This window comes from Delphinus delphis, chromosome 19 (genome assembly GCF_949987515.2).
Source record: "Delphinus delphis chromosome 19, mDelDel1.2, whole genome shotgun sequence".
Classification (NCBI taxonomy): domain Eukaryota; kingdom Metazoa; phylum Chordata; class Mammalia; order Artiodactyla; family Delphinidae; genus Delphinus; species Delphinus delphis.
The window spans coordinates 19,287,843-19,315,032 of record NC_082701.1 but is presented as its reverse complement, the minus strand read 5'-3'; the positions used below and the strand labels follow the sequence as shown (position 1 = coordinate 19,315,032).

The 27,190-nt window shown below is 44.2% G+C and overlaps 1 protein-coding gene across 1 annotated transcript; it reads left to right on the top strand.

Moving 5' to 3' along the window:
- The first annotated feature begins 414 nt into the window (after positions 1-414).
- Positions 415-9,801, top strand: G6PC1 (glucose-6-phosphatase catalytic subunit 1). Its single transcript, XM_059997441.1, has 5 exons — positions 415-734; positions 2,934-3,043; positions 5,642-5,747; positions 6,381-6,496; positions 8,115-9,801. The coding sequence occupies exons 1-5, from the start codon at positions 505-507 to the stop codon at positions 8,624-8,626; spliced, it is 1,074 nt and encodes a 357-aa protein (XP_059853424.1). The 5' UTR covers positions 415-504; the 3' UTR covers positions 8,627-9,801.
- The last annotated feature ends 17,389 nt before the right edge of the window (positions 9,802-27,190 follow it).

Below are 27,190 nucleotides of genomic sequence, written 5' to 3'. Positions count from 1 at the left end.
AATAGAACTTACTATATTTTAAAATTAATAAATTAAAAGTTGAATAGCTAGAGCACCAAGACTTCTCTTTGTTCCCAAATAAGTGCAGTTGCAGACTTAGGAAATCAGGCATCTTTGCAAGAACCATGGCAGATTTAGACTCTGTCCTGTGTCTCTGGCCGGGTTTCGGAACCAGGAGGGCAGCCCCTTGCACTGTCAAGCAACAATGCCAAAGTTAATCATTGGCCGTGCCAGCCCACGGACGATCAGGCTGTTTTTCTGTGCCTGTTTTCCTATTTTACGTAAATCACACTGAACACGTTTGCATCAACCTACTGGTGATGCACCTTTGATCAATAGATTTTAGACAAAAGCGGTTTTTGAGTCCAAAGATCAGGGCTGGGTTGACCTGCAGACTGGATACAGAGTGTATAAAACAGAGGCAAGACACAGGCTGATAGCAGAGCAATCACCACCAAGTCTGAAATAACTGCAAGGCCGCAGCCAAAGGCTTCCTGAGTGACGATGGAGGAGGGAATGAATGCTCTGCATGATTTTGGGGTCCAGTCAACGCACTACCTCCAGGTGAATTATCAGAACTCCCAGGATTGGTTCATCTTGGTGTCCGTGATCGCAGACCTCAGGAATGCCTTTTATGTCCTCTTCCCCATCTGGTTCCATCTCCGAGAAGCTGTGGGCATCAAACTCCTCTGGGTAGCTGTGATTGGAGACTGGCTCAACCTCGTCTTTAAGTGGTGAGTAAGAGCCAGACAAAGAGGACCTCGGCAAGGAGAGGCTGGCATTCTCTCTGGAAATGTCTGCCCGTCAGAAGTTGCCTTCTCCATGTTATTCAGGAAGGCACAGCTTACTCCCCTCCTGACTTTGGATCCTCTACAGAATGAGGGTAGACAGAGAAAACCCTGTCAGTGAGCTGAAGATACAGGAAAGGCTATGTCATATGGATGGAAGGCCAGCTGGACCTTGTGAATTATAGGCTATAAGCAAAGAAACACCGTTTTATTACTATGAAACAGCATAGGTGACATAAAGATAGATGTACGAAGGAAGAAAAATGAGGTATGAAGAAGGGAAACACATAGGCAATTTCAAAACTTGTTGTGTGGGGTCATGAGAAGTAATCCAGGGAACTCTCTTGCTCAGCCACCTACCGGCTGTATGTCCTGGACAACTCGTAGCAACTCTCTGAGTTTCTGTTTTATAATCTGTAAACTTAGATTATCTCTGAGACCTTAATAATTAGTATAGTTATTAACATTTATCGAACACGTAGTATGTGCCAGGCCATGTGCTAAGCACTTTAAGGCACTGAGTTAAACGACTAGAAAAACACAGGTGGTGTCGGAGGCAGGATTGAAGCCCAGGCAGGCTGGTTTCAGAGGCAACGCTCTTATGAACTATGTTACATCCAGTGTTGATAAACTGACTCTTGGGGGTAAAAAGCCCTGATTTTAGTATTTGCCAGTTTCTACTGTGTATATTATCCCACTTTCAAGCTACCGTTGGGTCCAGCTTGCATCTGGTAGCCAGTACCGGATGACTCCAACACATTACTGGTTTGACCTCTATTTCCTCGTCTAGAAAATGAAGAGGTTGGACCAGCCGCCCTCTAAGACCTTTACCATCCCTAAAATTATCTTTGTTCACTGGTAGGTGATTCTTAAGATCTCTTCTAGCTCTAATTTTCTTTGGCCATAAACAAGAAAACTCCTTTAGGGTAGGAAAGAACATCGTTATTGGGCTCAGAAGCCCAAGGCGTATTGATGGGATTCTGAAATTCCTGTTGAAAAATCGACTTTGTCTGTAACTTCTGGTATTCAATAGCATAACTCTAACAAATAAAAAGATAAAACGTTATTCCAAACATCTAATTTCATGTAAAGAACCATGGACTTTCTCTGAGTTGGTAGAGGTCAGAATTCGTGGCTAATTTTAGTGAGAAATCACTGTTCCTCCACTGCAGGGCAAAGGAGGCATCCTGACCAACCCTTCACACCTGTTTCCACAATGAAAAACATGCTATGAAAGGGAAAGCGGTTTGTCTGAGATATTCTGTTTCAAAGCTGAGAGGATACAGAACAAGCCCCTGAAGCTATGTATGTCCTAACAGAGAGTGATTCTGATGGCAACAGAGACCACATCCCCTGGTGGGGCTTGTGCTTGGGGCTGGGGCTCATTCTCCGGTGTCCGGAAGAAACCCAAGACGCTGGAGGCCAGCAGAAAGAGAACCCGTAGAATATGCAAGTCCAAGTTGCAAACTGTAGTTCCTATGCATCCTGCCAGAACAAATTCTTCTTGGGGTTTAAAAAAAAAAAAAAGTCACATAGTTGCCGTTAATACGGCTTTGAGGATATTGGATTTATTTATTTATGTTTGAATAAATAATACCTTCAAATAGTGCAAAATTCAAAAGTTATATAATGGGTGCACCATAAAGTCTCCCTCCCGGGACTTCCCTGGTGGCCCAGGGGTTAAGAATCCTCCTGCCAATGCAGGGGACACGGGTTCAAGCCCTAGTCCGGGAAGATCCCACATGCCACGGAGCAACTAAGCCCATGTGCCACAACTACTGAGCCTGTGCTCTAGAGCCCATGAGCCACAACTACTGAGCCTGTGTGCCACAACTACTGAAGCCCACGCACCTAGAGCCCGTGCTCTGCAACAAGAGAAGCCACTGCAATGAGAAGCCCGTGCACCACAATGAAGACCCAACACAGCTAAAAATAAATAAATAAAATATTAAAAAAAAAAAAAAGTCTCCCTCCCTTGCCCCTCTCCAGCCATCCAGTTCCCCTTCTTGGAGGTGCCCGTGATACCAGTGTTCTGTGTAGGATCACATGGGTCTTCTCCTTGAGCTACTCTCTCTTCTCGAAGGTGTGGCATTGGGACAAAGTGTTCCCTCAGTAATTCCAGATATCGGTTCTGCTTTTTCACAGGATTCTCTTTGGACAGCGCCCATACTGGTGGGTCCTGGACACCGACTACTACAGCAACACCTCCGTGCCGCTGATAAAGCAGTTCCCGGTCACCTGTGAGACCGGTCCAGGTGAGACTCGCAGCCCTTGTCCAGACAGAAACTGAGTGGACCTTGCTCACAGTGGACACCTGGTAACAATGTTCTGGATGAAGCTGTCTTTGAGGGAGACATGAGCAGAGCCACTCTTGCAAGCTTTGGTCATGGTCTTGGATTTGGTACAACTCCATTTTATTTTATTTATTTATTTTTGGCTGCGTTGGGTCTTTGTTGCTGTGCACAGGCTTTCTCTAGTTGTGGCGAGCGGGGGTTACTCTTCGTTGCGGTGCGTGGGCTTCTCATTGCAGTGGCTTCTCTTGTTGCAGAGCATGGGCTCTAGGCATGCGGGCTCAGTAGTTGTGGCACGCGGGCTCCGTAGTTGTGGCTTGCAGGCTCTAGAGCACAGGCTTAGTAGTTGTGGCGCACGGGCTTAGTTACCCCGCGGCATGTGAGATCTTCCTGGACCAAGGCTCAAACCCATGTTCCCTGCATTGGCACGCTGATTCTTAACAACTGCACCACCAAGGAAATCCAGTACAACTCCATTTGAATTCACTTAAGCAAGGCCTTCCCAAATAGCCCATGACTGACACTTTGGAAATCTGCCTAATGTTTCCAGAACCGAAATTGCTAGTCCAGAAAGGCAAGGGCTCCGTCACAGGCAAAGGGCTCAGGAGAGTAACTGTGCTGTGGCCCTTTGTCCAGGGAAGGGAACATGGTAGAGGCCTGAGCCCCTGGCTGTGCTTCCCAGAGGCCTGGCCCGGGAGATGTGGCCTCCCGAGCTGACTGTCCGATCCCACACCCTGTCTGTATCTTACTAGGTACATCCAGACAGGTGTTTTTCAGCCACATGATAGATTTAATTTTTCAGTAAAGAAAGGAAAACTCAACCCCGTTGCTCACCCGTAGGTCTCAGTGTTAGTGTCCCTTCCTCAAACACCCTATCACTGACCCCCAGACTAGGGCATGGCCCTTAGTTACTTGTTCTCACAAATCCTTGATTCACTTCAGAGCATATGCATTCATTCAAGTGTTATTTATCTAACACCTGTGCCAAACACTGTTCTAGGTACTTGAAATGCTTCAGTGAATAAAACAAAGATCCCTACCCGTGGGAATTCCCTGGTGGTCCAGTGGTTAGGACTCGGTGCCTTCACTGTGGTGGCCTGGGTTCAACTCCTGGTCAGGGAACTAAGATCCTGCAAGCCGTGCAGCGTGGCAAAAAAATAAAAAGTTCCCCCTCTTGTGGAGCTTAAATTTGCATGGGGTGTGTATGTGTGTGTGTGTGTGTGTGTGTGTGTGTGCGTGTGTGTGTTATAAAAAAAATCATAATACACAAGTAAAATATTTAGGATATTAGAGGAAGAAGAAGGAGGAGGAGGAAGAAAGAAAGGCAAGGCTTTACCTCTGCGGTTCCCTGCAAAGCAGACTCAGATGGAGATCAGCATGCAGGAGGTAGGCTGCTCTTGGGAGCAGCATTCGTAGAAGAAAGGGACAGAAGCCACCTGGGCAGAAGAAACCTGGTTGCGATTCAGTCTCAGCCAACCCCATAGGAGCTCTGAATTGATTCAAGGAGACCAGACCCTTATACCCCAATAGAGACCAGTGATTGGGTGCAGGCTCCACCCCGCCAGGGAGAGGGTAGCTGTGATCAAGACAGCTCTTTTCAGCCCAGGGCAAGACTTCCAGAGAAGTTTGAGAGCTGAGGGCCATCTGCAACCACACTCTCAACAAGAGAAAGGGGAAATAACTCTTCAGTCCAGAAGGGGATCTGAGTGGCACATCTCAGGACCGTCCATCTTTCAGGGAAGAGGAAGCAGGAATAGGAATTGAACGCAGGATTAAATAAGGTGGTCAGGGTAGGACTCGTGGAGAAGGTGAGATCTGAGCAAAAACTTGAAAGAGGCAAGGGAATTAGCCAGTAAATTTCTGAAGGAAGAAGTGTCTGGTTAGAAAGGCCAACATCACAGGGACACTGAAGTGGGAGTGTGTTTAAAGGAGAGCCATGAGGCCAGCATGGCTGGAGCAGACTGAGCAAAGAGAATGGAAGGGAGATAATGGAAGGCAGATCGGTTTGTGATTGTATACCCAGCACGTTGATTCTTTGTGTAATCTCTAGATTGTATATAACCGCAAGAGCTATGACCTTCTCTGACTTTGCTCACCACTGTACTCCCCAAGCCTAGCATGGTGCTGGGCACGTAGTAGGAGCTCAATAGATATTCGTTAAATAAATGACTACATGGATAAAGGAATGGATGGCAGGATGGGTAGATGGATGAAAGGATGGATGGGTGGATGGATAATTGGATGGATGGATGGATGGATGGATGGAAAGATAGGTTTCAGTCTTTTCCATCAATAGTTGTTCAGCAGTTAGTTGAGATTTTGGTATGCTCATGAGAGGAGGTGAGCCCAGGGTCCTTCTACTTCAACATCTTGTAGCTTTTCCATTAAATTTCCTGAATGGAAAGATAGATGGATGGATGGATAGATGGATGAATGGATGTATGGAAAGATGGATAGATGGAAGGATGGATGGTTGGATGGATAGATGATGCCCCCTAGCAATCTCCCACATGGAGACTTTTAACCCTTGGTTCATTCATTCATCTCTTTCCTATTCTTTAGGGAGTCCCTCTGGCCATGCCATGGGTACGGCAGGTGTATACTATGTGATGGTCACGTCTACCCTCTCTATCTTTCGGGGAAAGAAAAAGCCAACCTACAGATTTCGGTAAGAACTCAGCTCTGGGTTGTGGGTGGTGGAGGGCAGGAGGTGGCTCTCTGAAACTGACACACCACTTACTCTTCTTCACGTGCCCCCAGCCCACCCCATGCCTTAGGCTGGTACTGATAAGAGTTGTGGCATTTCTGCTGAGAGTGAATATTAGAGTCACAGAATGTTAGGGCTGGAAGGGACCCACTTAATGAATGTTGTGAATGGGCAACACCTAATTTTAGAGATCAGTAAAAAAGGCCTAACATAGCAGAGGGGTTTCTCGAGATCAGCTAGTAAGCTAGAAGCAGGCTTTAAACAAAAACCCATTTCTGTACCAACAATTGAGACGCCCCGTCCAGGTTAAAATAAACAAAGAAGCAGAAGACATTCCTTCTATGGGGAATTCTGGGTATGCAGACACTGTGAAAATCCTTAATTATGAAACATAAAATAGGGAGGTTAAAATTCACATACACAGGGGTTCACCACTTGCCATGGTTATCTTTGAATTTTGAATACAGGCTTCAATTTACAAAAATTCCACTGATGAAACCTGAGTTTGCCAGGCTCCAACATTCCTGCTGAGGCTGTTCTCTTTGCTGAAGGATCTATAACTGGGTTCTCTTATGGCTGCCTCTTCCATTGCAGGTGCTTGAACATCATTTTGTGGTTGGGATTCTGGGCAGTGCAGCTGAATGTCTGTCTTTCGCGAATCTACCTTGCTGCTCATTTTCCCCATCAAGTTGTTGCTGGAGTCTTGTCAGGTACCAGCTGCTCTGGCTCCCTCCCTCCAACTCCCCACCTATACCATTCCTCCCTCATCAGGACAAAATCCCAGCATTCCTGCCATGTTCTGTGTATAATCAATGCTATTAGCATTTCAGTGGGTTGAAAGTCAAGGGTGGGCGATTTGAAAGGACTCATTTCTATAGGAGTGCCCAGATGTACACAACTAAGTATGTTCCAGAAACATGACAATACAGAAAATTAACCTACCCAGTTGAATTCGCTTGAAATCTCCAAGATATTTACATTCTTTATTTCTTACGGGTCTTCAGTTGGAAGTGGCCCCTAGTTTAGTCTTAAGAAAAGCTACCAAATTTAACAAATTAACACCATATCCTTGGAAAGCTCTTTATTTAAATAAATTCATTTGCAAACCTAACAGATACCCACAGCTGGTCTTTATTATAGGTTCTGAATTTTGAATATTTTGTTTTCTTGGATCCAGTTTTTGAGGGGCAGAAGAGACTTTGGTTAAGTGTAAGCAAGAATTTCTTGACTTTGTGGAAAGCACTAGAATATAAGACCTTAAGGAAAATGCAACATTTTTCCCCTGGAGACCTGAAAAAGCAGAGCAGGGTAGAATTCACAGAAGCCTGTTGAGAACAAGGGAAATAATGGCTTCATGGCAACCACGGAATTAACACAGCATTCAGCACGGGGTTCCGTGTTTGAGAAAGAGCCTGGAAGTTCATGTTACATGAAAGACCCAGGAATGTTTAAGTTAGAGAGGAGAATAACTATCTTTCTTTATTTTATTTTTTGAGTTCCCAGTCTGTCTTAGTCTCTTCTTTTTCCCCCCCCCCAGTTTATTAGTGTTTTTTTTTTTTTTAGTTTTTTAATTGAAGTATAGTTGATTTACAATATCATGTTAGTTTCAGGTGTACAGCACAGTAATTCAGATATATATACAGGTATAGCTATCTATATATATATACACATACACATATATATATATTCATTTTCAGATTCTTTTCCCTTATAGGTTATTATAAAATATTGAGTTTAGTTCCCTGTGCTATAGAGTAGGTCCTTGTTGGTTATCTATTTTATATAGTGTGTATATGTTAATCCCAACCTCCTAATTTATCCCTCACCGCTGAGAATAAGTATCTTTAAATGTGCTGACAGAGGCTCTAGATTTACCACTTATTAACACCTGTGGAAAAAAACTGAGACCAATAGACATCATTAGAAGGAGAGAGGTTTTATTTAGCTCAGCACAAGGAAGAACTGTCTAATGATCAAATCCATGCAAAGATGAAATGGGCTCCCTGAGTGGCAGTGAGCTCTTCATCCCTGAGGGTATTCAAGTAGAGACAGGAGGACCCCCCCACACACACACACACAGATACACAGAGGAAACTTGCATGTGGAGTGAGGAAGTATGTGACATGACTCTTCCATCTGAAAGAATCTGTGGCTGAGGACAGGCTGGAATCACATATGGGAAGAAAACAAACGACCCTCAATCTGGCATCTGTGATTTAACTCCACAGTGGTGAGGTGGATGGCATGTCACCCATTGCTCCAAACCCACCTCTAGCTGAAGGGCTAGCGTCTTCCCCAGTTCTCACGGTCATTCTTTCTTCCGCTCAGGCATCGCGGTTGCTGAGACTTTCCGCCACATCCGGAGCATCTACAACGCCAATCTCAAGAAATACTTTCTCATTACCTTCTTCCTGTTCAGTTTTGCCATTGGATTTTACCTGCTGCTAAAGGGGCTGGGGGTCGACCTCCTGTGGACCGTAGAGAAAGCCAAGCGAAGGTGTGAGCGGCCAGAATGGGTCCACATTGACACTACGCCCTTTGCCAGCCTCCTCAAGAACCTGGGGACACTCTTTGGCCTGGGTCTGGCTCTCAACTCCAGCATGTACAGGGAGAGCTGCAAAGGCAAGCTTAGCAAGTGGTTCCCGTTCCGCCTCAGCTGCATTGTGGCCTCCCTCGTCCTCCTGCATCTCTTTGACTCTTTGAAACCCCCATCCCACATTGAGCTGATCTTCTATGTCCTGTCCTTCTGCAAGAGTGCGGCAGTGCCCCTGGCGTCTGTCAGTCTCATCCCCTACTGCCTGGCCCAGGTCCTGGGCCAGCCGAACAAGAAGACTTTGTAAAGGGATGTGGAGTCTTCAGAATTTAAAAGTCGATGACTGCACCAAGGATTGAAGGTGGCTAGGGCCTTCTGCCAGCCCGTTGTGAGGCCAGAGGTACTATAGAGTCAGCTCAGGCGACACCCCCTTCCCCCTTTGCAATTCTAATTGCATTGGGTGATGTTTTTTTGAAAAGCTAATAAGGCTCTTTGAGAAAAGCCTTATTGGAGGTTGGGTCATTCTGGCTTTTTTTCCACGAAGATATACTTACTCTTTTGTCCGATACACAAAAGCGAGACTTCTTGGTAGGGCCAGCTCATAACGCCAGGCTGGGGATCACACTGAATTTTCTACTCATGCTCATCCTTACCCAGAAAAGGAGAAAGGAGCAGTGGATTTGATAGGGAAAGAAGGATTGATTAAGGAGGATTTTTAAATATCTTGCATGTCATGCAAATTGTATGTCAAACAATATCTTAATGGCTTCGATGATATACGAATCTTTAGGTAAAGGGCTCTCAACGGTGGGGGACCCACTTAAAGTACAATGGATAGGTCCTTAGTGGAGTAATTCTGCTTCTTGTATTTTTCTATTATATATCCGTGGTCATTGTATTTACTGGGATTTCTGAATGGCTGCAGTGATCTGGGTATTGCACTAGGTCAGAATACTCAGGCAATGTCAGCTTCTCCTCTATAACATTCGATCTTTCTCCTTATTAGCCCAGCTCTGCTTTCCCCAGCATTTTCCACTGATTCCACAACCACCCTGCTGGATCCTCAGATGCCTAAAAGTGACTCTATAGTGGTGCTTTTGTGTGTTTCAGTTAAGCTCTGAAATCTTGGGCAAAATGGCAAGGAGAGGGCCAGGATTTCTCTCTCCAGAAGGTCACTCCAATGTTACTTTTGATTCCTGGAGGTAAATATGACTCCTTTCTCTATCCCAAGCCAATCAAGAGTGCATTCTTGGAGGAAAAGCCAACTCCTGCTCTTTGCCTATTCTCTAGTCTCAACTAATTTGCAGAATATGTCCTTTAAAAAAAATGTTGAAGCCTATTTATTTGAGAGTCCTTGTTTTTTCTACTCATTATATAGCTTACCATATAGTATCATTCACACCAACCATCCTGGTCATAACATCTTTGCAAAGAAAAATATATACGTGCAGTATTTTATTAAAACAACATTTTACTTAAGAATGAAGTCTTGCTGATTACTATATTTTAGAGGCAACGTGATCTGAAGGTTCTCATTCTGGCTTAGCTAAATTTCTAGGTCTTTCTCTATTTCCCTAAACAAATAATTTGGTTTCTATATACTTATGTTTTCTTTTTGCAAGAGGAAGGTGCTTTGTCTTGGGTTGCCCAGGAGTCCCAGTAGGGCTGCTGAGACTTACAAAGTGTCCACAGGGGCACAGGTAGAGTCGAGCATATCAACAGAGTCACAATATCATATTCTAGTTGGCCAAGGCTGAACACTATTTACCAGACCACAGTGCAGCGTGAGTTGCTCTATGGGATCAAACTGTGACCGAGTCCAAGCTCGCTCTGCTTGCTACACGACAGGCCAATAAATCGGGAGACGAGGTGCTGGGGCAAGGAATACAAGTTTATTCGGAAAGCTGGCAGACGGAGAAGATGGCAGACTAATGTCTCCCAAAAAACCCATCTTATCAGGGTTTGGATGCCAGTTTCTTTTATAGAACAGAGGGGGAGGAGATGAGGAAGTAAAATTAAAAGGCCATAAGGTTTGCGAATGTCCCTTGGAATGGCCAGCCTTGGGGAGGGGATGTGTTCATTTCTTCTTTCTTGCCGCCATCCACAGGTGGACAGGGTCAGGATGTTTCCCTGAACAAAGGCACTTTGGTTTAACATTCAAGCAGAGGGGACAGGGTTCCCTAAGGCAGGCCACTGTGTATAGACAGTATCCTTTTAATGAACAAAAGCAACCGGAAGCAAAGGTTAAAATAAAAGAAACAGATCCAACATGGAGTCAGGATTGGCTCTCTCCTGTTACAAAACTGCAACTTGGGGGCAGACAGGCAAGATCATTACCAAACTAAGCAATCAGGGAATGTAAGTCATAGCAGCAGAACAAGACTGAGCGGGGAATTCCCTGGAGGTCCAGTGGTTAGGACTCTGCGCTTCCACCTCAAGGGGCGCAGGTTCAATCCCTGGTCCTGGCCAAAAATAAACTGAGCAGACTGTGGAATCCGGTAACCCAGTGTCAGCAAGGTTTTGGGTTATAGTTAAAGAAAATATGAACAGGGCAAGTGATAGCACCGAGGGCTGCTCAAGGGAGCTACTGAAAGTATTTCTGCAGGATTTATTTCATCCTGGGCGCAGGGTCCCACCTCCAGAAGCCTTGACTCATCGGCATATCTCCGGATCTACTGAGAGTGAGTCGGATCATTCGCTTCAGAACTTTGGGATGTGAATCTTTAGGGAAAGGTGAGTCCTCCTACCGAATTTTATTTCTTCAGGGGTGGCACCAGGCCCCTCCGAGACACTAACGGTCTCACCAAGGATGAAGGGAAACAGTCTTGTTCTGTCTGAATTGAACCCCACTGCTTGGGCACGGCCTCCAGCATGGATGGTTTATTTGCCCTCAGGGACCAAGTCCAGGTTCCTTGCAGTAGGATTCTGGCAGAAAGTAAATAATGTCCCTGCCCCCAGCAGTTGGTGAGGTTAATAAAGACACATAATAAAAGATGAAATTTGGGCTTAATATATACCAGGCTCTGTTCTAAGTATTTTATTTATTTATAGAGTGAATTCCCTTAATTCTCCCAAGGTTTCTGTGAGGTGGGTGTTAGAATTTATGTTCACATTACATATGAATAGGCACAGAAGGATTAGGTATCTTGCCCAGAATAGAGGAGCCGGTTTAAGAGCTAGGCAGTCTGACTCCAAGTTCATCCTCTATCCTCTACCCCACAGATGCTAGTAAGACTAATGGCTGCATCAAACCATCCTTCCAATACCAGATACAACTCTTCATTCAGACCGCAGAGATTTTGATTTCTTGTGGCCAAAGGACAAATACCGTTGTTGTTGTTGTTGTTGTTTTAATTCTTGGCTGTGTTAGGTCTTCTTGCTGTGTGTGGGCTTTCTCTAGTTACAGCAAGCAGGGGCTACTCTTTGTTGTGGTGCACGTCCTTCTCATTGCGGTGGCCTCTCTTGTTGTGGAGCACAGGATCTAGGCGTGCAGGCTTCAGTAGTTGTGGCACATGGGCTCGGCAGTTGTGGCTCGTGGGCTCTAGAGTGCAGGCTCAGTATTTGTGGCACACGGGCTTCGTTGCTCCGCGGCATGTGGGATCTTCCCGGACCAGGGATCGAACCCGTGTCCCCTGTATTGGCAGGCAGATTCTTAACCACTGCGCCACCAGGGAAGCCCCCAAATAATGTATATTAATGCATATATGTGGAATCTAGAAAAATGGTACAGATGAAACTATTTGCAGGGCAGGAATAGAAACACAGACGTAGAGAATTTACGTGTGGACACAGTGGGGAAGGGGAGGGTGGGATGAATTCGGAGATTAGGTTTGACATAAATACACTACCATGTGTAAAATAGATAGCTAGTGGGAACCTGCTATATAGCACAGGGAGCTCAGCTCGGTGCTCTGTGATGACCTAGAGGTGTGGGAAGGGGGCAGGGGAGGGAGGGAGGTCCAAGAGGGGATTCACTTCATCCTACAGCAGAAACTAACACAACACTGTAAAGCAATTATACTCCAATTAAAAAAAAACACACACAGAGTGATCCTCCCAGCGAGCTAGTATTTATTTCTAAGTATGAAGATACCGTATTTCAAAGTTAATTTCATAAACTAGCTATTGGAACAGGCATGACCATGTTAGATTAACAGCAGTGTCTAAAACAACCTTAGCTATTTCTTTTCTTTCTTTCAAGGAAGAGCTTAAAAGCCATGCTCAGCCTATCTGTGTCAGACAGTAAGTAACTTATTTCTACAATCGAGATAGCACGAGAAGGTAGAATTACCACAAAGAACTTTTGGTATAGAACCATATACAGGAGTAGAAAGTAAAGAGACACCGTGGAAGATTATTTAGATCAGAGACTCCACAAATACAGGACTGCTACCTTTCACTGGGACAGGCAAAGTCTAGAAATGGACAGCCCTAAGGGCTAAGAATTTGTGACGGGTAAAGCCGAGCAGAGTGTCAGGCCATGATCAATTTGTAATATAGCCAATGTACCAGCACATTTTGAACACAGATCTTTTCCCCAAGTTACAGATGTATGTTTGCTTTAGAAACGACTTGTGAAACCTCAGGATGGAAGTAAGTTTAAGTGACCAATGACCGTTTTAAACCAAGGTCCATGTTATATTATAGCATAATTTGATAGATTGGTCTAGCAGTCTATCCGTTTTAGGGAAATAGGTTTGAGGATGATACACACACACACACACACACACACACACACACACACACACACACTATACAATTGTATTATTGCCCTAGGAAAACAGACCCATTAAGAAAATGCAACTTCTGGGACTTCCCTGGTGGCGCCACTGCCTGCCAATGCAGGGGACACAGATTCGAGCCCTGGTCCAGGAAGATCCCACGTGCCATGGAGCAACTAAGCCCATGTGCCACAACTACTGAGCCTGTGCTCTAGAGCCCGCAAGCCACAACTACTGAGCTCGTGTGCCACAACTACTGAAGCCCATGCGCCTAGAGCCCATGCTCTGCAACAATGGAAGCCACTGTAATGAGAAGTCCGTGCACCACAGCGAAGAGTAGCCCCTGCTCCCCGCAGCTATGGAAAGCCCCACGCAGCAACGAAGACCCAACGCAGCCAAAAATAAATAAATAAATTTATTTTTTTAAAAAAGAAAAGGAAATGCAATGTCTGCTGCTTCACTGCAGAGAAACCAAGGGCATAAAATTTTTTTTACTTTTTTTTAACAAAACTTATAATAGCTTTAAAAATTTATAACAGGGCTTCCCTGGTGGCGCAGTGGTTGAGAGTCTGCCTGCTGACGCAGGGGACGCGGGTTCGTGCCCCGGTCCGGGAGGATCCCACGTGCCGTGGGGCGGCTGGGCCCATGGGCCATGGCTGCTGGGCCTGCGCGTCTGGAGCCTGTGCTCCGCGGCGGGAGAGGCCACAGTGGTGAGAGGCCCCCGTACCGCAAAAAAAAAACAAAAACAAAAAAAATTTTTATTGAGATATAATTCACATACTGTACAATTCATCTATTTAAAGTGAACAGTCCAGGGACTTCCCTGGCGGTACAGTGGTTAAGATTTTGCCTTCCAATTCCGGGGGTGGGGTGCGGGTTCGATCCCTGGTTGGGGAGCTAAGATCCCACATGCCTCGAGGCCAAAGAACCAAAACATAAAACAGGAGCAATATTGTAACAAATTCAATAACGACTTTCCAAAAAATGGTCCACATCAAAAAAAAATCTTATAAAAAATAATAAAGTGAACAGTTCAATGGTTTTCAGCATATTCAGAGAATTGTACAACCATTACCACGAATCGATTTTAGAACATTCATTCTCACTCTGTAAAGAAAGCCCACACTCATTAGAAGTCACCTCCATTTCACCCTAACCCATACAGCCCTCGGCAACCACTCATCTATTTTCTGACTCATAGAGCTGCCTATTCTAGACATTTCATATGAATGGAATCACACAACATGTAACCTTTTGGGTCTGGCTTCTTTCACTTATGATGTTTTCAAGGTTCATGTACGTTGTAACACGTATCAGTACTTCATTTCTTCTTATGGCCAAACAATATTTCAGTGTATGGATAAATCTTGTTTATCCATTCATTAGTTGATGGATATCTGGATTGTTCCCACACTGGGGCTCTTATGAACAATACTGCTAGGAACACTTGCGTACAAGTTTTCATGTAGATGCATGATTGCATTTCTCTTAAGTATATCCCTAGTTGTGGAACTGTGGGGTCAAATGGTAACTCTATGTTTAAGAAACTAGTGGAAACTAGAAAAAGTTACTAGAAACTTTTAAGGAACGACCAAACTTTTCCCAAGGGGTTAGGAAGGAAAAGTTTTATAGTGTTTTTGGTGTTGCCATCTCTTTTGGTTTCCTAGGATCAGACCCTATATCAAAATTTTGTCTAATTCTTTGCTTTGGAAGAGTTTCAAAGCAAGATTGATCAGGTGATTAGATTTACATGAAGAAATATCAGTGGGAGCCTCCTTCTTCTGTCGGCAGTGGCTTTATCGCTCCAGGAGCGTTTCATTTGAAGACACACCTGGATAGTCGAAGTTCCAGTCCTTAACAATTGACTAGTTGTTTGTAACCTGTCAAACTTTGCTGAGCTGTTTTCTGAAAATCATTACGTTAGCTGTTAAATTTTTAATATTTATTGATTTCACTCTGTCGTAATCGCCAAACTAAGACAGACGCCTTTAAGGCCTATATGTGTAAATCAAATAGCAGAATAGAATTTGTATCCAAGAGTTTTTCAAGAGCCTCTTGAGAACAGAAAACACGCTGGCCAAAGAGCCTTCTGATGATGTTGTTAAGGAAAGAATTGACTAGAAACAGTATGAGTAGCAGTCAATAAAAGTTACTTCCATTAGGGAACCAAGGACCTAATTTATCTGGAAGAGAAACTAGCAACAGTCTAGTCCAACGATGGGCAACCCAAAGTCCAAAATCTAATTTCAGAGTGAGAGATAAAAAAGCTGCCTCTGGGTTGCTGGCTTCTTAATAAAAAGAAAAAAAGTTTTTAATATTTTTCTTTTTCCTGAATTGGCCCTTATTTTTTTTTAAGTTGTTCATTATTAATTCTATTCAAAAAAATTTTTCATTTCATAGATACAAAAATGCAGATCTACAGAGGTAAAACAGCCCTTCTAAGTCACATGAGTAACCTGTCCTCAGGTCTCCTGGTTCTTAGCAGAGAACTGTCTCCACTTTGTCTGACTCTGGCATTTACCTGGGCAGTGGGGTCAACAGGCAGCTGTTGACACAGAAGTGAAAGACATAAGTGAATAGCAGAGCCAGCTTATTTGAACCAGGACCAGAGTCTGTTAACCAAATTAAGCCACAGCTAGAATAACTGTGTTCTAGGTAGCCTGTTCCTAATTATGTTATGTGCTCCTCTCTTCCTTTGCTTTCATAAATCTTTCCAGGGCAGGAGTGTAACTACAACAACATGAAACGACTTGATGTTTTTATGGGGTTTGGGGTTTTTTTAGCATGAGGGTATTTTTCCAGTCAGCAAATTTTCAATGCTTTCTTTTCTGCTGTCTTCTGGCTTTCTTCTTTTGATCTTCACATTCCATGGTCATTGCCTTCCGATCAGCTCAACTGCACTTCAACATTTGAAGGCTGGCCAGACTTCTCTCATTCTCTCATTCCGCGCCATCACAGAATTGGGATTCCAGCCTTCAAGAGCTGCAGTTCTTCTCTCCAGAGCAAAAAGAATGAAAATCTAATTCCTTCTCCTCCATGGTGAACCATTTTGGACTCTTTAGCTGAGGACTGCCACCAAAATTCCATCTTTGTTCCTCTGTCTTTCTCTATAATCTCCTCCTTCAACCCCAGCCCATAGGCAACCCTGCCACTGATCCCTACTTGATCCACCCTAGTAATGAACTTAAGTGAGCTTTTGTACAAATGTGATTTGGCTTCACTAACTTAAAAGTCCAAGTGGCATAAATTATTTTTGTTTATTTTGATCACATTGTTACCCACCAGGTTCTTGGCCTTCCCCAAGCAATAGATAATTGACTAGAGGTGAGACAAGAAATTCAGGCAAGGCTTTACTGGGGCCCCTGCTGCAGCAGGGGGGAGTGAAAACAAGTAACAGTTTCCCTTGCTCACTCCTGGAGGAAGGGAGAGTTGGTTCCCTATATGGGGTGAGGAGTAGGGATGTTTCCAGGGGTTGGGCCAGAGGGGCGGCTTAGGTGTTTGCCCACCCCTTTGGTGCTGTTGAGTGCAGGGGTCATGCCCAGTACCCTGCTTTTGCTCCAGACACCGTGTTGTCGCTCCCACCTCTTCAGAAGTGGCAGTTGAGTCTTTTTGGACTTTTTGTATCTTTTATATCTTGTTGTCCAGAATTTGCCCCAACTGCAACATGCACGCAGTTTTTTTAGTCCCTTATATTTTCCTTGTATTTTGTTTGCTCAAAGAGATGTTTGTCCAGGTGCAAGCATTGTAGCACTGCAGCAAAGGGTCTCAGGTCCCAGACTGCCTCAGTGTCTTTAGACTACCAATGCCCTCCTTACCAGTCCATTTTGTCCCACACGATGGCTGCAGTGAAATGACGATGGCATCGCGTCTCCCTGTAGACTGCAGTGAAACCACCGTGGCCACTGCTCCAGAGCCTCCAAAGGGCTCTCTTGCTCTGGGGAGCCTTAGGTGAGGTTCCTTAGGTGAGGCTCTCGACGGGTATCAGAGCTGATTCAGGAAAGGCTGACGCTGCAGCTCCAGGCTTTGATCTGGCTCCCCAAGCGTTGTCAGCAGCCTCCCTACTTACAGCGGCCGCCAAACAGTTATCTCCAGAACTCTGCCCTTTCTCGCTTCCTACCTACAAAGCTCCACACAGCTGCATGATACGCTTCTAAGAAATTCCAAAGGGCAAGTGACCCCAAACGTAATAACTGTCAGACTGGTGAGTTAATTCCTCAAGTTGCGGGGAGTGACTGAACTCGATCCATTTTAAGAAAAACAAAAGACCTGGGGAGGATACGGCTCACTTTGGGCTCTCTCACCTGAAACAGCTCAAGGTTTCCAAGTAGTTCCAAGTGTTCTTTGGAGGGAATGCCTATAATACTCAATCCTTGAGGAAGATTAACTGGGGGAAATGGATTTGAGGAAGAATAAAAAAGTGTTGGAGGGACTTCCCTGGTGGCGCAGTGTTTAAGAATCCGCCTGCCAATGAAGGGGACACGGGTTTGAGGCCTGGTCCAGGAGGATCCCACATGCTGCGGAGCAGTGAAGCCTGTGTGCCACAACTATTGAGCCTGTGCTCTAGAGCCCGCGAGCCACAACTACTGAGCCTGCAAGCCTAGAGCCTGTGCTCCGCACAAGAGAAGACCGCGCGCTGCCCGGAAGTGTAGCCCCCACTCTCGGCAACTAGAGAAAGACCACGTGGGGCAACGAAGACCCAACACAGCCAATAAATAAACAGATTAATTAAAAAAAAAAGTGTTGAGAAGAGCTTGATGAGGGGAAGAGTTAGGAATGAAAACAAGTTTTATTTTGGGCTGAGCCAGCTGGGAAGGCAAGGGCAGAGCAGATGAAGTTGAAATGTTCCATTCATTTCAGAGATGGGAGAGAATCTCACACTATTGCCCAAATACCATCATGTCCACACAAAATATCTAATCAACCAATAGTTCTCCACTGGGTGTGATTTTGCCTCCCAGGTGACATTTGACGGTACCTGGAGACATTTTTGGTTGTCATAATTGGATGAGGTGCTACTGGCATCTAGTACGTAGAAGCCACACAGGCCGTAAAAATCCTATAATGCACAGCTCCCCGTTCCCCCCACCCAACAAAGAATCATCCCGCCCCAAATGTTAATAACGCCAGGATTGAGAAACACTGTGACAAACCAGAGAAGAAGCAGTTCAATCACAGTTTACTTGAAAGAACTTCCCTCCAGTGAATGTTATCCAACTCGGCGTCAGAGCACCTCTGCGCCAAGGGGTGATTCTGGGGTGCCAGGCGGCCCCTCTTTCGGTTCTGTTCGAGGTGGGAGATTTATCACTCTAAATTCTAAAACCTTTCCCTCCAACGAGGTCAACTTGTGAAAGTAACAGGAGTCGTTGCAGCTGGGTTCCTATAAGTAAAACTACCCTTGACTCCAGGACTTTTGTAGAGACCCTGAAGCTGAATGTCTTTCTAGGTATTCATAGATGTGGCCGTCATTAAACACAGGACAAAACGTGTAGACGGGTTGAGAGTTTCAGCCAGCAAGAGGGGCGGTGTCTCGCAGGGAGCCACCAATTGCAAACGTTTGGGAGACAAACCCCACCCTGGTTCCAAAGGCTCTGGATGTACTTAACATTGTTGTTAAATCACCAGGGAGAGGAATGAGTAAAACAAAACACATTCTTAAGAGGGAAGAGGTATGGGAACATATGTATATGTATAACTGATTCACTTTGTTATAAAGCAGAAACTAACACACCATTGTAAAGCAATTATACCCCAATAAAGATGGTAAAAAAAAAAAAAAACACATTCTGAGATGAACAAAGACCTTGGTTAAGACACACTGCATAACACGGGCGCTTAACTCTGCTGAGCTTGGACTTGACTTCTTTGGAGAGGATAGAAGACATGGGATACTTTGATGTCTCATCGCTACAAAATTCAGTGTCCAATAGTGTTGGTACAAACTCCTGTTTTAATTTCTGTTAGTGGCTGATGGAAAAAAAATGCAAATTTGATTGTGTCTTACTGCCCAAGTTAAGGCTAAGAAAGAAAAAAATCCATCCCAGGCCAAATAGCCTTCGGATGATGATAAGGTAAAACTTCACTACAAAAAATGACTTTAAATGATGTGTAGGGCTTCCCAGGTGGTGCAGTGGTTAAGAATCTGCCTGCCAGTGCAGGGGACATGGGTTCGAGCCCTGGTCCAGGATGATCCCACATGCCACAGAGCAACTAAGCCCGTGTGCCACAACTACTGAGCCTGCGATCTAGAGCCTGCGAGCCACAACTACTGAGCCCGCACGCCTACAGCCCGTGCTCCACAAGAGAAGCCACTGCAATGAGAAGCCTGTGCACCGCAATGAAGAGTAGCCCCCGCTCGCCACAACTGGAGAAAGCCCGCATGCAGCAACAAAGACCCAGCACAGCCAAAAATAAATAAATAAAATAAATAGAATTTTTTAAAACTGACGTGTAAACTTTAATAACAATTCATTCCAGTGAACGTGTTTCCTTGTTTTCTAGTTGTTAAAAATTAACTCATATCCAAGATATATTATTAAAAAAATACTCTATACGCCCCTAAAATTGCCACAAATATCTATCCATCACCTTCCTGTTTTTTACAGCGCCTTGATTAACGTCCTCTTAGTTTCTTGCTCTGACTGTCCAGTTTCCTATTCTGAACTCTTGCATTCCTAGTTTTTAAAAAAAGAAGTGAGAGTCTACTGTAGGCCTGAGTCTGTAAATAGTCATTGAAGAGTCTGTGTTACTTTTTGGTAAATGTTTCTTCGGCATGTCTCATACATTCTGGCCTCTGAAATCTAATTTTCTCCTCTCTCCCTGTTAAAAAAATAGGTCCCCTCCGCTCGCCTGGTTATTGGGGAGCCCTCAGCAAGGTCTGAGTATTGATCTGCCAGGGGTCTGATTCCAAACAGCTTTTAATACCCAGCATGTCTTTTCTGCAGCTCTCAGTGTCTCCAGATTCTAGAGCAAAGACTTCTGATGCCAGAGTTCATATTTTCCCAAGCCTTGGCACAGAACTATGAAGATGTTGCCTCCGTGCTTCCACCGCGGGGGGCAAAACATAGCCCACTGGTTGATTTATATTATAATTAGCTATGTTCTATGCTCTTACAGCTGTCAAAAAGGTCAGACCCCAGAAGGTACTGCAATAGATGTTTGCAACATTACGGCAGTTCACAACTTTCCAGTAATTCACACGCAGCTTTACAGCAGAGGTATCACTCAGCTCTGAACTACATTTTCCTTTCCTCAAAATTCACTTCCAAACTTTTCTGCACAACACACATTTTACACAGCTGCAAACTTTTCATTTGTTGTTCTTTGTCCCTTAAAATAATTTAATCTACGCATTCCCCAGAGCCAGCAGAGGCTATACTCCTGTCCTTGAAAATCGTTCCCTGGTGTCTCTCTCCATATGTCACTATACCATAATTTGCCAAGCCATTCCCTTATTTGGCATTTGGATTATTTCCAATTCTTCACTCTTAAAAATAGCTGCACACAAACATCTTTGCACGAGTTACATTTTTTCCCTTTTAGTTTATTTCTTTGGGGTATATTCCCAAAACTGGTAATACTGGGTCAAAGGTTTGAAAAGTTTCATAGCTGTTGTTACCCACTGACAGAATATTCTCTAGGCAGATTGTGGTATATTTGGGCATTTCAAATGACTAACCAGGTTTCCCACGCTCTACAGTAAGAGTAACTTTTATCTTCTCTTATTCTTCCATAATCTTCAGTAGGGGACGGCAGTTACAAAATTTCAAAATAAAACAAAAATAAGGATGGAAGCACTCTTTGTGTAGCCAGAGACGAGCTCTTTTAGGTTAACTTGATAGAATGCTACCCCACAGGTGCTGGAGTGAAGCAGCTGTATTCCAGGCAGAATAGAAAATGCCACCAAGGTTCTGGGAAGTAATGTCAGCTGACGATATCTGAGGCCGAGATAGTTTTGAGGAGAATTTAAAGCTGGCAAGTGACAAGCGATCAGGAAGACTTGGTAAGGAGGATAGGGGAGAGGTGGAAAATAAAAAGAAAGGAGGTAAAAAATTAAAAAAAAAAAAAAAAGGGGAATTCCCTGGTGGCCCAGTGTTTAGGACTCCGCTCTTCCACCGCAGGGGGCACGGGTTCGATCCTTGGTTGCAGCCAAAAAAAAAAAAAAAGGAAGGACTTGCTCTCTTGTCATTGCTGCTTTTGGGGTGATGGCACAAGCAGAGAGAGAAATAAGCTGATTCTGTGCCTTTGAGATTCAGATTAATCACTATCTGTAGGTGACTTCTAAGGACTGTGAATGCTTGAGGACCTTGGTCTCTTTGGTTTAAGAATCAAAACCAAAACAAAACAAAAAATAACTTACTGAGTCATCCTTACCACCTGGTTCCTCGAGCTAATAATAGGGATGATGATGATGGTGGTGGTGGTGGTGAAGATGGTGGTGATGGTGATGGTGGTGGTGATGATGGTGATGGTGGTGGTGATGATGATAATGGTGGTGGTGATGATGGTGGTGGTGATGGTGGTGGTGATGATGGTGGTGGTGATGATGGTGGTGATGGTGAGGTAGCTGTCACTTTTCTAAAGACTTTGCACATATAACTTGCTTCATCCTCCCAACACCAATTATTATCAGCACTTTACAGATGAGGAAGCAGAATCATAAAGCTAAGAAACTTCCTCAAGGTCACAGAGCTAGTCTGAGCCAGATTCAAACCCAGGCAATTGACCACCATGCCTGGGCTCTGACCACTGCACCATACTGCCTCAGGTACTGCAATAGAAAAATGGCTCATACATGGTTAAATGATGCACTAGAATATCAAATTTTTTAGGTTCATTTTTTTTTAAGTATTCATTTATTTATTTTATTTACTTGGCTGTGTCGGATCTTAGTTGCCACGTGCAGGATCTTTGCTGTGGCGTGTGGGATCTTTCGTTGGGGCATGTGGGATCTTACCTGCTGCATGCGGGATCTGGTTCCCTGACCAGGGATCGAACCCGGGCCCCCTGCATTGGGAGTGCGGAGTCTCAACCTGTGGACCACCAGGGAAGTCCCCAATTTTAGGTTCTTTTAAAAACTTCTGAATGTTTAGAATTATTTCTGTTGCCTTCTACTCATCTAAATTGAAACAATGTGTTATTCAAATATGTCATTTAAATTTAAACTACCAGGGCTTTCCTGGTGGTGCAGTGGTTGAGAGTCTGCCTGCCGATGCAGGGGACGTGGGTTTGTGCCCCGGTCCGGGAAGATCCCACATGCTGCGGAGCGGCTGGGCCCGTGAGCCATGGCTGCTGAGCCTGCGCATCCGGAGCCTGTGCTTCGCAACGGGAGAGAGGCCACAACAGTGAGAGGCCCGCATACCGCAAAAAAAAACAAAAAAAAAAAATTAAACTCTCAGTGGGTCTGTGTGTATATATAGTAACATCAAATACAGTTTCTAAGTGCCTAAGAAAAATGAAAGGAAATACACCAAAATGTCAACATTGACTATCTTTAGGTGGTGGAATCATGGGTATTTTCTTCTTTCGTGTTTCTGTTTTTTCTCAATTGTTCTATACTAAGCAGGTGTTAGTTTTTTCCCTACTTTTTATTTTGAAAATTTTTAAAATAAAGTGCAATGAACTTTTATATGCCCTTCGTCTAAATCACCAACTAGTCACATTTTGTCTTATTTGCCTTATCACTCTCTCTCACTAGATATATATACATCTTCTTATTTTTTGGTCATTCATTTAAGAGTAATTTTCAGACATCAGGACTCCTTCAATTCTAAGTACTTCACATAGCTCCTAAGAATAAGGACATTCTCTCTTTTTTAAAAAAATATTTACTTTCTGTTCTGCAAATATAACCCCTCCAGTTATGTACTTTTTTTTTAAAACATGCCACATTTAAATTTATTTTTTTTTATTTGTTTATTTTTGGCTGCTTTGGGTCTTCATTGCAGCGAGTGGGAGCTACTCTTCGATGCGGTGCTCGGGCTTCTTATTGCGGTGGCTCTAGGCGCACGGGCTTCAGTAGTTGTGGCGCACAAGCTTAGTTGCTCCGCGCCATGTGAGATCTTCCCGGACCAGGGCTCGAACCCATGTCCGCTGCATTGGCAGAAGGATTCTTAACCACTGCACCACCAGGAAAGTACCCGCTCTCTTTTTTATTTGATTTCCTTCAACCCTACAACAGCCCCTTTCTTAAACTCTCCTCAAAGCAAGCCGTTGGAGCATACATCTGTTTCCTGCAGGGCCTCTGCCTGTCTTCCGGTGACTGTCAAATTATCTCCTTCCAGACCAGTCTCCACTGCTTTCTAGAGCTGTTCATTCAACTACCCATTTAACCTGAATTTCTCACAGTGCCTCAAACTCAAAACATACCAGCCAGGTATACGATGTAATAAAAAATATACATGATGTTTGTCCCTGGTTTTTGGCACAGAGCTCCTAAAACCCTTGGAGTTTCTAAGTGATATGAGCAATAAAGGTGTCGATATTCATAACAAATTTCTTTCAACCACACCCGAGTTTATGTTAATGAAGTGACTTTTGGAAAGCGCCTAAGGATGGGGGCTGGTTGCTAGGGGAACCAACCACGTGATGAGAAGGTTGGAACTTTCAGTCCCACCCTCCTGACCTCCTGGGAGGGGAGAGGGACTGGAGGTTGAATCAACTGCTAATGGCCAATGATGTAATCCGTCATGCCTATGTAATGACGCCTCCCTAAACCCCAGAAGGGTGGGGTTTGGAGAGCTTCCGGGTTGGTGAACACAAAGAGATTTGGGCAGAGTAGGGTGTGTGGAGAGAGCATAGAAGCTCCACGACTTTTCGCCATACATTGCCCTAGGCATCTCTTCTATCTGGCTGTTTCTGAGTTTATATCCTCTTATAATAAATCGGTAATTTAGTTAAGTAAAATGTTTCTCTGAGTTCTCTGAGCCACTTAGCAAGTTAGTCGAACCCAAGGAGGGGGTCGGTGGAACCTAAGAATCTGCCCGCCAGTGCAGGGGACAGGGGTTCGAGCCCTGGTCAGGGAAGATCCCGCATGATGTGCCGCCAAAAAAAAAAAAAAAACAAGACTGGCCTCTGAATGGAGGGTTGGAGGGGAGGGCAGTCTCGGAGAACTGAGCCCTTAACCTCAATGTCCAGGTAGACGGTGTCAGAATTGAGTTGAATTGTAGGACGCCCAGGCTGTGTCCCCATAATTGCTTGTTGGATGTTTGGGGAAACACTCACATACACACATTGAAATTGGGTCCAGAACCCAAATGGGGAGAATGGAGATTACTGCCAAAGACTATAAAGTTTCCTTGGGGGTGGGGGGAGGGTGATGAAAATGTTTTAAAATTGGTTGTAGTGATTATTTAACTTTGTGGATCTACTGAAAACCAATGAACTGTACACGTTAGATAAATAAATTCTATGGTATGTGAATGATCTCAATAAATCTCTTACTACAAAAAAAGAAACAAATCTTTACGTGGCCTCCAGGAGTCAGCTTGAGCTGCGCCTTGGGTGGCGCCTTGCCACCTTCGCCTCGGTCTGTGTACCCCAGCCTGGTTCCTCGGGGCTTTTGCACAGCCCTCTTCTCAGAACACTCTTCCCCCACATCACAAGAAAATTCCTTCCCATTCCGTAGCAGTTTCTCAAGGAAACCACCCCTCACCCCCAGGCTAGATCAAGAGCCCCTGATAAGCCCATGCATAGCTCCCCGGTTACCCTTCCTCTCTAGCAAGTGCCAGGTGTGTGATTTATTGAGCCACGTCTGTCTTCCCCACTAGACCCTTACAAGCCCGGTGAGGGCAGCTCGTGCCTGCTCTGATCACCACCATGCCTCAGGGCCTAACACAGAGGTGGCCTCCGAAAGTCTCTGTTGACTGATACGTGAAAAATAGACAGCTATTTCCTGGAAAATAGTTGGAAAAACCAGCTAACAAATTATAAATTCGAGTTCCACAAATGACTCAATAAAAAGACATTCTTAGGTTCCCAACTGAAAATTAGAAAGAGGTTGAAAACCCAAAGGACAGGGTAGGTTATGGAGAAACTCTGGCCTCTGGGTTCCCAGGAGAGGTTTACTCCCCAGTAGGCGGGGAACAAACTCCTGAAGCAGCTGATGATGAGGAAGTCATGAGTAAGTCTTGCCTTTATTTATTTTATTTTATTTTATTTTATTTTATTTATTTATTTATTTTCTTGCCTTTATTTTTCAAGATAGATTGACTCCCGAAGGTTCTAGGCAGAAAGTGTCAACTGAATCCTGCTTCAACCCCAGGGCTTTCAGGGTGGGACTTTATCTTTTCATTGAAGGTCACAGATCTCTTGGTGTCTTAACCAGCAGTCACCACATTGCCTCAGCCCCTGTGACACTCCAGTTCCCTGTCCCCTTTGTGATGCTTTGAACATCATAAAAGCAGAGAAAACATCCACAGAACGCCACAGCGATAGCAGAACTCATTATTAGGCAGTTACACTTAAGTGGTTACATAAGTCATAATACTGTGGGTGTCAATGTTCACCTTCATCGTCGCTGTATATATTATTCTTACTCTCTTGGGTTCCCTTTCTAGGATTATTTGACACTCTCGTAGGTTCACAGCAATTTTATTTTTCCTTTGTCTTCGTAGGGTTACAGTGATCTTCAGAACCAAGACAGAAAAAAAATACTATCTCTGACCAGCCAAGATTAGGTTTCCACGTTCTAAACCTTCTGGACCAGTATATGGATCTGGTCGTACTTTCCAACCCAAGATCCCGTTTTCTACTTAAACTTGACTTGCTACATCGATAGATTGTACTAATTCATCCCTTGGAACTTGGTGTCTCCCACCAAAATAGTGCATTCTACAATCTTGCTTAGCCAAATCCCACTGTCTCATCATCTGTATGATACGCAGTACTGACCGGGTCTGTTGCAATTATATTTAAAATGTATGTGTGCTTTGTCATATCTCATTATGATTAACAGGGAGCTCCGGAAGTTTCCCCTCTCTCCCGTTTAGAATATTTGGGTAATTCTTCATCTTGGAAAACTTTGGAGTTGCTCCACTGTGAGACCCCCACACATATACTTTCTGTTTATTATGTGTGACCACTAGTCTTGATCAGTCTTTCCTGTTCTTGGTACAATTTCTACCTTTTTCCAGAACTATCTGTCTCACATTAATTTCTTGTAGTCACACTTTCCTGATTACACTGTAAAAAATGCATAAGGCTACTAATTTAATCTTAAAAGTCCAGATTTATTGACACTCTATTGATTAAAGGTAACATATTTGGCTGTATTTATCTTTTTAAGAAATCATACATCAACTTCTTTATCTTGAGGTTTTTCACACACTCAACTCATTTTAGTTAATCATAATTGGTTTTTCTTTTTTGGTGTCAAAATTGTTGCATTTTGGTCCATAGCTTCCTTATCCTTCCACCATTACCTGTCTGAAACCCTTGTTTTCTAAGCCCATCCTAAATTTTCCTTGCTCCAAGATGCAGAATCCTCCTTCAAGAAGTCTCAATTCCTTTCAGTGAGAGTCAGGGGTTGGCAGAAGTGCTGATATTAATGGGCTGCAGTCAGAAAAACATATTTCTGTTAAAGGTCATGCATTCACAATGATTTTCCCTATTAAGATTACATTTTTTTCTAATATAAAATCTTTCATCTATTTTATTTTACCTACAATATTTCTGCTTAAAGTTTTATTCCTTCACCCACAATATAATCGTACTTCCTTCTTCTTTTTATTCCTCATATTCCTTGGCAACTACCATCATGCTGTCTCTTTGTTGACAATGATGTCCACTGGGTTGGTCCCTTTGTTCTAGTTGATCAACCTGTCCTCTTTCCGTTAACAGCAGGAAACACAACCTCCCAACGCACACACACGCACACACGCGCACACGTGGGCGTATGCATTCACTGGCCAGGGCCAGAATTCTTACTGGAGGCAGCCTCCTGAAGCCAGCCATCCTTTTTTTTTTTTCATTTTTTAAAAATTTATTTATTTTTGGCTGTGTTGGGTCTTCATTGCTGCATGCAGGCTTTCTCTAGTTGTGGTGAGCAGGGGCTACTCTTTGTTGCAGAGCACGGGCTCTAGGCTCACGGGCTTCAGTAGTTGTGGCACGAGGGCTCAGTAGTTGTGGCTCGAGGGCTCTAGAGTGCGGGCTCA

Coding starts and splice junctions, on each gene's coding strand:
- G6PC1 (XM_059997441.1), top strand. CDS start 505: ATGGAGGAGGGAATGAATGCTCTGCATGATTTTGGGGTCCAGTCAACG. Junction 3,044..5,641: donor CACCTGTGAGACCGGTCCAG/GTGAGACTCGCA, acceptor CCTATTCTTTAG/GGAGTCCCTCTGGCCATGCC. Junction 6,497..8,114: donor TGTTGCTGGAGTCTTGTCAG/GTACCAGCTGCT, acceptor TCTTCCGCTCAG/GCATCGCGGTTGCTGAGACT.